At 35.0% G+C, this 12,519-nt stretch overlaps 1 protein-coding gene across 2 annotated transcripts; it reads left to right on the forward strand.

The window, feature by feature from the left end:
• Positions 1-349: 349 nt before the first annotated feature.
• Positions 350-7,228, forward strand: LOC144964740 (UDP-glucuronosyltransferase 2B15-like). Of its 2 annotated transcripts, none has more exons than XM_078899307.1 (2): positions 350-513; positions 5,052-7,228. In XM_078899307.1, exon 2 carries the CDS (start codon positions 5,077-5,079, stop codon positions 6,610-6,612), a length of 1,536 nt encoding a protein of 511 aa, XP_078755433.1. In that variant the 5' UTR covers positions 350-513; positions 5,052-5,076; the 3' UTR covers positions 6,613-7,228. The 2 variants fall into 2 exon arrangements, with proteins under 2 accessions (XP_078755433.1, XP_078755432.1); XM_078899306.1 differs by lacking the exon at positions 350-513 and adding an exon at positions 2,868-3,085.
• The last annotated feature ends 5,291 nt before the right edge of the window (positions 7,229-12,519 follow it).

Raw genomic sequence — 12,519 nt, forward strand, 5'->3', positions numbered from 1 at the left:
TTCGACTAGTTTTAATAAAATAACCAATTGATGTAATTTTCAAAACTGTATGCGCTGTACGTTGATTGAATAACCCAACCCTCATACTGCACGATAATGGTTGAAAGGCATCAATGTCAATAGTTTGCCAGACATAACAACAAGAGGTCACAGAGGAATTATCTTCATGTTTTCCTTTTTACCGTGTGATGATTTATTTCACCATATTATTATGATTTTAAAATAGAAGGCCGAGATGTTACATGACATTATTTTCAATCATAGGGTCTAGTGATTTTTAGTGAGTGTTTTGATTGTTTCCTTTTTCTGATATAAGTTACTGTCTTTGCCTGAATTGGATAGGTCAAACTGTTTCGTTTCGTTTTATTGTTGTTTTGTTTTGTTTGTTTTGTTGGGTTTTTTTTTTGTTCACTTCAAACCTGATGATATTATTTGTTGAAAAGAGTGTTCTTACACTTAGTGTTTTAGGGCTGGCTTTCTTCGGATATAAAGGAGAACACATACTAAATTTAGGTAAGTTTTATTTAATTCTATAGAACTAACCAACTTTTCATAGTATATCACATTGTCCAATGGATATAAAGAGCGGAAAATAGAGAACGTTGTTATTTTGCAGTGTTTTTTGAAGTTCGAAGCATATCCCCTATATTGGGAGGCCTTCCGAAAGCTCCTACATCCTCAGTATTCTATATTCATTTAGTGTCACTAGCACTTATCAAAGGTACACATTATGCTCTAATTGCTTTGCAATATTTTTATCACTCGATTATGGAACAAACATGCATTCATGATTTAATATGGAGGACGGGACGTACATCCTATTAGGTATTTGTGCATAAAAACTCGGATAAAACGGCCTCGGATATCGTGGGAATTTTGTAATCAAATTAAATTAAATTAAATTGAGCTTTTATATAGAGCAATATCCACTAAACGTGCCCAAAGAGCTTTACAATGGCTCCCTGGCCTTAACACTTAGGACGGGACATGACGCCTGATAGGCGGTATTACAATTTTTTTCAGAGACTGACAAAGCTGTTAACGGCCAGGTCTGGGTAGGGTTCCTGACCTCCCATAGTGGGCAGGGAGGTACTTACTATGTCTTCAATCCCCCTATATCTGTTTTCCAACTTGCTTTCTGTCTTTGTCTTGGAATGAGATTACTTGGTTTTGTCCTCGCCCTGGCCGGATACCCTGGCTGAGAGGGAAGCAGTCAAATGTATAGTTATTGTTTTGGGAGATGATCTTTTTTTCCTTGCAAATCATCTCTCTGTTATGCATTATTGTTATATTTGTTGTTTTGAATTTATAATGTAAGCATTTGATTGTATTCCTCTCAGTCGGGACCTGTGCTCGTATCTGGATGAAACTTTGAGGTGATCTCAAACTAAGTATATTGATGGTATGCTCTTGGAATCTACACCAATTCCTTATTTGTGCTTGGTGCTTTAATTGTAATTCTAGAATTTTTTACTTTTCCATATTCTACCTTTTTACTGGCGCTGATTTGACCTAAATGTGTTTCAAGCGCTGTAAAACCCTTAAAAATAAACATAACGGCCAGGTACTCATTTTACACCTGAGTACGATGAGAGAATTTGAATAAAGAGCCTTTTCCAAGGACACAACTATGCGCCGAGCGAGGCTCGAACCCAGGACCTTCCGATCCGAAAGCAAATGTCATACCACAAGACCGCATAGCCGCACGAATTTCGTAATCCACGTTTTAGTCTGTATATTTCACATATTGATTTTTCTCCATACTCGGCCACAACGGGAATGAGAGGAGATAATATGTGAGATTAAGTAAGGAAAAGTAAAATAAAATTGATGGTAACCATAGGCCAATTGCACCATATTAACAGGTCTGATTACCGAACGCAATCATGGGCTTGATTCAACATTTTTAACGGGTGATATATTTCTTTGGTTTGAGATTACATTCCCATTACAACAACGAGCCCATAACAATTTAGATTATCAAACACGGAAATAGACACTAGTGGGACCACGTATTTTGTAACCTTCACACACACACACACACACACACACACGCGCACACACACACACACACACACATATATATATATATATATATATATATATATATATATGTATATATACATAATATACATTGTGTGTGTGTGTTTGTGTGTGTGTACATATGCATGTATATAACAACGATAGTTTTGTAATTAAATATATAGATATCAGAGCATCATACAATCCCATCTGATTTATGAATGACGTATTTTACATTGAATTTGAAATATATGATTAATAATAATAAGATTAATATTAACAATAACTATAATAATAATAGTGAGACATATAGCGCTGTTTGCCGAAGCGTCATGCGCTTAAAGGTTTCAACCATTGGGACTACATTCGAACTACATTTAGAATACATTAAACTATAGTGGACATAGTATGAACTATACACTAGACTTGGAACTTATCCCTACATTTACTGACCAACGAATAAACGAATAATCATGAAAATCTTCCCTGGATATACGGATAATCATCGAATAATCTAGTAATAGTAATATGGTAACTGTTGGTAGCATAGACTGTACATTGGGGTAGAATAATAGTTATAGGAAATGAGAGTTGGGGGAATGCCAACTTGAAATTCTTCAAATTAATACACACTTATGGAAATGCGATCGTATAATTAATGGTCATTAACTGTTTTAATCTAATTTTCATTTTTAAAATTTATACAATTGGTAGCTATAAACAACAGGATAACCCTTTGATGACACCGCCACACAGAGTTCTACTATTAATTATGTGTTACGGTAGACTTCTGTGCACCGCCACAACGACATAAGTGTCACCAACAAAGTCTAGGTCTACGTAATCACACGACGCAACGAAATCCGACTCAGCTGCATGATTCAATGATTCATTCTTGATGATTATTCATTGCACCCGTACATGGTTTTTTTTCCCCGTGGATAACCGGTTATGAGTGGATAATCCTTACAGCTCTACCATACACAATCTCTGGCAGGACTCAGAAAAAATTAAGTTTAAGGTGTATCAGTTATTGAATAATTATGAGATATTCATTAGAAAGGTATGTTTTCAATTTTCTTTAAGACGTTAAGACCACTAGATGATCTAACTGGTCCAGGAAGTGAATTCCAAGTTTTTGGGCTAAAAGTTCAAAAATCTCTTTCGCCGAAAGATTTAAGTTTAGTTTTAGGGATAGATAGTGAGTTTGTGTTTTCAGATCTAAGGATCCTATTAGGTTTATAAAATAAAAAAAAATGTATGACGAGGCTGACTAGTCTATAACAGATATATAACCAAAAAAAGAGCAATTTTATATTCAATTGGTTAGAATAGATACTAAACTTGGGCGTGCTCGAACTGAAAAATCAAAGAGCTCTGTTTTAAGTCTGAAAGACTTGTCAGAAATGGCCTTTAATTTCGAAGAGAGAGAGAGAGAGAGAGAGAGAGAGAGAGAGAGAGAGAGAGAGAGAGAGAGAGAGAGAGAGAGAGAGAGAGAGAGAGTATTACTCAGTACGAGGCCTCATGCAGAAAAAAAAAATGTATTGCCTTCAGCACCATCGAATCCAAGTTATCTTCATAAGGGAGTCTTCGCTGATCTTAGTGGCCGTGTTGGATATAATCATGGCATATAGATGCTTGCTTATAAAAAGATAATAATAGTATTGCAAACTTTAAAAAATCACCAAAAAATCACAAACAATACTGCATATTAATACGCTTCAGAGTTTGTGTGTAGGCTCGTCAATCAGTTATTTTTGGTTCATCGATTTTAAATTGTTAAGAAACTGGTTCACTGATGTATCTCTTTACAACTAGACTGTATACGGCTATACGGTTTTATTTCGTTTCACCAATAGATTTGTATGACAGAGTTTAATCATCTCTTGTTAAAATTAAATATTACTATTGTGGTTTGAAAAAAATAGCATCTATACACAAAACGATTTTTACTTTAGCACGTTTACATTAATAAATGGCTTGCTTCAATGCATACCGAATTTGTACAAACTATTTGTGAAGCTTAATTGTTCAGTTTCTTATTAACGGAAACAAGACAAACGACGGGTAGTATCATCTAAATATTTTTTAATAATATAAAAAATAAAATTCCCTTTATTTATCCATAGGGGAAATTTGTCTCTATGGTCTATTCCAAGGGAAGACTGAAATAACCCAGGCGTCGGCCGCAGTGCAGCGCCGCAAATTGAGCTGTGGCGAGGTGACTTGCTCAAGCTCACACAGCGCAGCGGCGGATGATCGAACTCGATACCTTTCGGGTACGAAGCAAAGACCTTACCGCTGAGCCATGTCTTTCAATTAGAAATAATGATGGATATGATGAAGCTAGGATGCACTCAGCGATTGGAAACTGGTCCGGAATTTTAAATTTAGGAGTACAAAAAGTCGAAAGAACAGTTGATGCATTTCATAGGAAACAACAAAAACAATTCCCATTCCGACCGGGATCAGACGAATCATTGGATCAAATATGTAATGAGAAGCATATTTGCTTATGTTCACATAGACAATTTGGCATGATAACCCGTCCAGAATTTCAAACGTAAGAGTTCAAACAACCTTTATTATTCAATAGTGGCACATGGGTATCAAAGACAGACGAAAACACAATTAATGGTTTTCGAAATAAACAACTAAACAATCTGATTTCTGGCCAGATCAATAACGAATCATTGTACCAAAGTATATTGAAAAGCATTCATCTATGTAAGTGTAGAAAGTCTAAGGCACCTATTTGAAACTGCATATATTAAATATATATAATTGCAATAAATCAAGCAATGATAGCACATTATTGTCAAACATGGAAAGGTATTTAGATGATAAACTAACTACTTATAACACTGTCAGTCACTATCAATATCTTTGAGAGATAGTGGGGCATCACTTCAGTTTGATCAAGCAACTATTGTTCTGCAATATGATTCTACCACAGATTGTGTTATTCTTCCACATAGATGAAATATTATGTTAAATCTTTATTTTCTTCTTTTCATTTTAAATTTCAGCAACCGGTCATACAGATATTCGACAATGAATAGGATCTTCCAACTGACTCTCTTTAGTCTGATATTATATATGAACGATGCGAAAGTGGTTGTCTTCTTCCCAACCCCAGCCACGAGCCACGTTCGCGGTCAAACCAACGTTGCTAGAGCATTGGCTGATCTTGGACACGTGACATGGGTGTGTATTCCAGATTACATGACTAAGAATGGCAAGATTGACACGTCTGGCATCAAAGTCATCAAGTATGGGCAATCTTTAGGCGACCTGGAAGAAATGGCCATGGAGAAAACTAAATTTCAGGAATCATTCTTTAAAAACAAGACTCAGGGAATAACTGTGGTGATTGAAATTACGCTGTTTTTTGATCAACTAGCAATGACTGTCATGGCCGAAGGGTTATATGACAAGATAAAAGCGTTGAACCCAGATTTTTTTGTAATTGGTAATGGCCCTTTTGCCAAGACTATAAGCACAATTCCCTACAAATTAGGTATCCCTTTCGGCGTAGATGGAACATTTCATGACGTAGTTTCATATAGAATCCCCTTTAGTCCAGCGGCCACACCACTTCAGTTCGGTAATTCCAATGATGAAATGGATTTTTGGGGTCGATTACAAAGCACTTTAGGATTCTTCATTCAGTTGATTCAACCAAAATTATTAGAATTTGATGCCGTTTCGGTTTTTGCTCCAGAAAAACCATATAAGACTCTAAGTGAAATCATTGCAAGTGCTGAAATATTTATTGTGGAGTTAGATCTCTTAATCGACTATCCAAGACCATCATTACCGAACGTAAAACTGGTTGGAGGAATGTCAATTGAAGGAGCGAAACCACTTAAAGTTCCATATAAAACCTTTATAGAAAACTCTAACAATGGCATTATATTAGTTACCTTTGGCAGCACACTTTCTCACATTCCTGACTACATTTATGATAAAATCAATAGAGCGTGCATGTCCACAGGATTGAACATCATCTGGAGATCTGAAAAACCCACACCAGACCCTACAAGAATTCTTACAGAAAAGTGGGTCCCACAAAATGACATTTTAGGAAACAAAAATACCAAGTTATTTATCTCCCATTGTGGAAAAAATGGTCAGTACGAAGCGCTTTATAATGGAGTTCCAATTCTCTGTTTACCCCTTTTTGGGGACCAACTTTACAATGCTGAGTGTGCGAGGGCAAAAGGATATGGACTGAAAGCTGACATGAGATTTGTATCTGTGGAAGATCTGTCTGAAATAGTACGAGAACTGGTGACTAACAGGACCTATAAAGATACCATTGTCAAAGCTTCAAAACTCTTTCGTCTTCTGTACAAATCACCAAGGAAAGAAGCAGCTTTCTGGCTTGATCACGTGATAGAGTTTGGAGGCGGATATATGAGGGCAGCCAGTCAGAAGATGCCCTATTACCAGTTTTTAATGTTGGATGTTTTTACTTGTTTGTTTGTCGCCATGTCTTTGATTTTTGTGCTTTGGGGTGTTGTGATATATTGTCTGTGCCAATGCTTATTGTGTAACTTAAGAAAAACAAAGATGAAATCAGAATAGTTTATATATGTGTATACATATATTATTTGGTGCGAGAAAAAAAAAAGGAAAAATATGACACTAATTCAATATGAAGTAGACATCAGAAATATTTAAAAAATGTATAAGCCACAAAAGCAAGACCTTAAGTTTGTATTTGCCAAGTTTAATTTTTAAAAATTCTCAATTAAGTTACGAAACTATGTAGGTTATACCAAAGTCGTAAAATCACGATTTCAAGGGTTTCAAACTTGCGTCTTGTTTTAGCTGTGACGGAACAGTCATAAAACAAATTTAGAGAAATACGTCCAAATTCTTCGATATGGCATTTGTGTGGTGTGTTTATTGAAACAATCATGTAATAATTTTTTAACATATTATTGTCTTGAATATATATTATTATGTATTCACATCACCCGTTCTATTAACGAAATTATAACAAAATGAATTAAATGGCATTAAGAGGAAAGGGACTAGAAAAGTATAACTACATTTACTTTCCATCATTTTTATTATAAATTCTTTCACACATGTTGTTGAGGTAACGTGTATATGTTTATCTAGAACAAATAAAGATAACCAATTCAGGGCACGAGTTTTAAAAAAATGCACGATGAAATTGGTTAACATGATTCGATATGGACATTATTTTTCACTTCTTGTATAAGTAACACTTTTCTGTAACATAGTGGTATCCATAAAGATAATTAAGATGATGAAAAATGATGATGGTTGTGTTGGTGATGATGATTATTGTGGTGGTAATGGTTATAGTGCGAATGGTGGTTGTTCAAGTAATGATGATGATGATGATGATGATGATGATGATGATGATGATGATGATGATGATGATATATAAACGCATGCAAATCATTTTACAAAATAAATAACATATACAAAAATAAGTCAACGGTCACTATCATTGAAAGATAAGTCATCGAGCACAGGCAATGACAGAAAAACATAGTGGTGGTGGGGGTACAACAGCTCATTTGATAGAGCACTCGCTTCACATGCCAAGGGGGCAAGTTCGATCACGAGTGAAGCCAATATTTTATTCAGACCCCCCCCCCCCCACCTTGTGCACCAAGCAGCGTTTGGGTAGCTGAGTCTGTAAGATCTGAAGGAAAATACTTTGGGATAGACTAGTGCCCTATCCAACGTGTAGCAAGTAATTGCTATCGTCTGTTTTACGCTATAGAAACTGAGTCAAACTCCGGCTCCATTGGCATAATGGCTTTGAATGACCAATGCTTAGTAGTAGTAGTAGTAGTAGTAGTAGTAGTAGTAGTAGTAGTAGTAGTAGTAGTAGTAGTAGTAGTAGTAGTAGTAGTAGTAGTAGTAGCAATAGTAGTAGCAGTAGTAAAAAAAAATTGAGAGCTTTTATATAGCACAATATCCACTAAACGTGCTCAAAGCGCTTTACAGGGGTCCCTGGCCAACAGCATCACTTAACATGTAGGACGTGACATTTCGCCTGTTAGGCGATATTACCATTTTTCGGACAGAGACAACGCTGTGAACGGCCAGGTACTCATTTTACACCTGAGTACGGTGAGAGAATGTGAGTAAAGAGTCTTTTCCAAGGACTCAACTATGCGCCGAGCGAGGCTCGAACCCAGGACCTACCGATCCGAAAGCGAGTGTCATACCACAAGACCACATAGCCACACGAGTAGTAGTAGTAGTAGCAGTAGTAGTAGTAGTAGTAGTAGTAGTAGTAGTAGTAGTAGTAGTAGTAGTAGTAGTAGTAATAGTAGTAGTAGTAGTAGTAGTAGTAGTAGTAGTAGTAGTAGTAGTAGTAGTTGTCATTGTTGTTTTTGTTGTTGTTGCGTGTTGTTGTTGTTGCTGTTGCTGTTTTTGTTGTTGTTGTTATCTACTACAATGCCCCTGTAGCATTAATTTTCCAATGTTTGTATCCTTTAAAAAAATCTGAGTTTAATTTTCAGCTTTCACAACCATATTATGGTATGGAAATTAATGTAACACTTGCTTATATAATCTATATTTTGAACGGAGTACCATGATCCTTATATTCCATGTCTAATGCATTCTTGAAATTGAATTCATTGCTAACATGTTTTAATTCCGGTTGTTGAGTGGCCTTCTTTGGTGATTGTAGCCCAACCTGTTATTTTCAAGAGCCGTCCGGAGCCGTCAAAAGCAGTTTAGATTTGAAGATGCATTTGTTTTCTATAAAAAAAAACATTCGGTACTAGACAATCCTTGATGAATTTCAAAAGTTATGTTTGAAATTATTTCGTAAATTGGATTCAATAGTCTGATGTCACGTCGCCCAGCAACGGCAGCCATCGTGGTTCTAAACAAAGAAAATCAGTACTTTTTATTCTTCATGCTGGCCAGAACTTTTCAAATGTATTGTGATCAGAATGTGTAAATGTTAAAACATGATCAGATTTATATTGTTTTTTTCCCCCTTTGGATACGCTTTTATGCTCGTCGGAGAAAAAAATTTCATAAGGGCGTCCGCCATTGTTCCGATAGTTTAGAGCCAGTTACTAAGTTACCATGCGTCATTACGAGGGAAGTGACGCTACGACTGTTGAAGCGTATTTTTCATGATTCATTCCTTGCGATATCGTCGGGAGTCAAGTCATTTCTCATGTCGGATGTTGTCGCCACCAAAAAAAAAAGACATAGGAGACGTCCAACCGGATGCGCCAACTGGTAGGGCAGTTGTTACGGACGAAGAAAAACAATAACAAAAGCACTTGCGGGTATCCATATTCAACCCTCTGTCTCTTTCTTTAAAACTTGTCTGCAAACAATTCACATGTTTGCTGATATTATGTAGTTACATATCGAAGAAAGGAAAATAAACCTCTTTCAAATTACTTAACCGCTTTAGACACATGGTCAAAGGCAAACTTAACCGAAACGGGCCTCTCTCGGATAATCAGCTGACAGTCATTCCTCACCTCACTTTCTAAATCTCTAGTTTTAGGAAATAATAATAATAATAATAATAATAATAATAATAATAATAATAATAATAATAATAATAATAATAATAATAATAATGATGATGATGATGATGATAATAATAGAAATAATAATAACAATAATAATGATTTTGTTCTCCCAAGCCACATTGATCGATTTTGGCAAGGGAGACCAATATATATATGAAACTTTATTCTGGAGCATTATTATAAAAATATGAACATACTATAAAATAGCGCTTTTTCACGGACTTCCCATGCTCAATATGCTTCATCAAGGTTTCATTTATTGTCCCAGCAAGCTATATGGAGCCATGTTTTAATATCGTACAGTTCCACTCGCTTGTTCAGGTGTCTTTTTGTACTAATACTCTTACACATCCATGGCTGCCTTTAGATAAGTACTCGTTCACACCTGAGTCGCGTGGGGTGATGTGCGTAAAGTGATTAACCCACAGACACAACGTCGAGACCAGAATTTTCCACGATCACTGTTCCTCCATCAAACAGTGACCACGCTTAACATCGCTTGACTTTCGTGACAAGACGAGACTATATATATATATATATATATATATATATATATATATATATATATATATATATATATATATATATATAAAGTGTCTGTATAATCGCCTCCAATCACTTTTGGTGGAAAGGGGCGCTATAGAAATTACATATTATTATTATTATTATTATTATTATTATTATTATTATTATTATTATTATTATTATTATTATTATTATTATTATTATTATTATCATTATTATTATTATCATTATTATTATTATTATTATTATTATTATTATTATTATTATTATTATTATTATTATTATAATTATCATTATCATTATCATTATCATCATCATTATCATCATCATCATCATCATCATCATCATTATTATTATCATTATTATTATAATATATTATTATTATTATTATTATTATTATTATTATTATTATTATTATTATTATTATTATTATTATTATTATTATTATATTATTATTATCATTATTATTATTATTATCATTATTATTATTATTATTATTATTATTATTATTATTATTATTATTATTATCATTATTAATTTTATTATCGTCACGTCACCATTCCATCATTTCATCGCTTATGTTAACAACATTGTATCATGTACCATTATAGTTGCTGCAGTCCTAATTAATGTTTAATTGTGATATTGAGTTGTTTATTGATGTATTTATTAATACACACACACACACACACACACACACACACTCCACACACACAATATTCCCAAGATTGACAACGAAAGTAGGATGTCCCAGATCCGACGCGGAGCACTTAACTCTACGTCTAAACGGAATTTCTCTCATCGACACTTTTTTTGTGTGTTCGAGCACTATTTCAGTCAACAACAGTATCAAATGAACGTAGAAGTACAATGATACAACAGGTACATGTCAAAATTCTTTAGATGGTCTTATCAAACGTCGGTTGTGATTAATTAGTCAATTGCGGCTATGTGGTCTGGTGGTATGACACTCGCTTTCGGATCGGAAGGTCCTGGGTTCAAGCCTCGCTCGGCGCATAGTTGAGTACTTGGAAAAGGCTCTTTACTCACATTCTCTCACCGTACTCTGGTGTTAAATGAGTAACTGGCGGTTAACAGCGTTGTCTCTGTCAAAAAAAAAAAAAAATTAATATCGCCTAACAGGCGTCATGTCACGTCCTACATGTAAAGTGTTGTTGTTAGCCAGGGACCCCTTGTAAAGCGCTTTGAGCACGATTAGTGGATATTGCCCTCTATAAAAGCTCAAGTTTTTCAAATTAAAAAAAAATGAATTTAAAAAATGCACTATTCATTTTCTTCTCGATGTCATGCGAATTGAGATCTTCATATAACCCTAAAAATTATCTTTATATTTCTCCCTTTTCCTTAGGAGTTGATCATGTGTAAAACAAAACGTGAGACTCGTACATACCATCTTTTAAAGCTGCATTGTTTTAAATTATTTCCTATTCGCGGCGCCATCATCCGTGGTAAGAGATGAAAGGACAGTAAATCTGTCAGAAGCTCGCAGGTATAATGAAATATTTGGATTATTTCCCTTCTCTCTCTCTCTCTCTCTCTCTCTCTCTCTCTCTCTCTCTCTCTCTCTCTCTCTCTCTCTCTCTTCCCCACCCTCTCTCTCTCTCTCTCTCTCTCTCTCTCTCTCTCTCTCTCTCTCTCTCTCTCTCTCACTGGATGCAATTTGTTTTGTTTTTTAATCTCTGCAAGCGATGCTTATTTTTTACCATGACTTAACATCAAATGTTACTGTTTTCAACAAGAGAACAGTAATAGCGATACGACTCGGGCATAACTTAATACCATACTGTCGTGCGTTGACAAAACATATAACTTTTCCATTTTAACCAGAAAAACTCAGAAGGCCATTTAAAACCTCGGAAAATTATTTTTATTTTCAAGTTAGGTTTTTTTTTAGTCGATCGGAAATGAATTATTCTTTTTATTTTCAAAAAGTACATATGTTTATCACAAAGTACTTTCCACCAGATCTAACAGACCAAGCTACCCAATCACTGCTGGGTGAACAGGGGAGTCAGAATAAAAAATCTCGAGTTCATCCATCTGAAACAAGTGCTCTGCCGAATGAGCTATCGGGACACACAAAGCACATTGTTTTTCATCATTTGTACTTCATGATTGGGGCTCATCAAAATGGCCCTTAACTTCTCCAGACGGTCTATATCAAAGTTTGCGTATCATTCGAATTTTGGAGAAAATTTTGTCCACTTTGCCCGGCCCAGTTAAAACATCAATTGTTATATTTACATTATTTCTTTTAAGAAACGACATCATTTATAATTTTCTTTAATCTAATCGGCAACTCTCATTTTAAAAAAGTTTTAAAAAGTCAATTTCATTATTGATTGACAAACTATCATTACCTTGGTTCACCTAGCAACGCGACTTGACC

Source organism: Berghia stephanieae, chromosome 2 (genome assembly GCF_034508935.2).
Source record: "Berghia stephanieae isolate SIO BIC M18660-M18661 chromosome 2, UCSD_Bste_1.3, whole genome shotgun sequence".
Classification (NCBI taxonomy): Eukaryota; Metazoa; Mollusca; class Gastropoda; order Nudibranchia; family Aeolidiidae; genus Berghia; species Berghia stephanieae.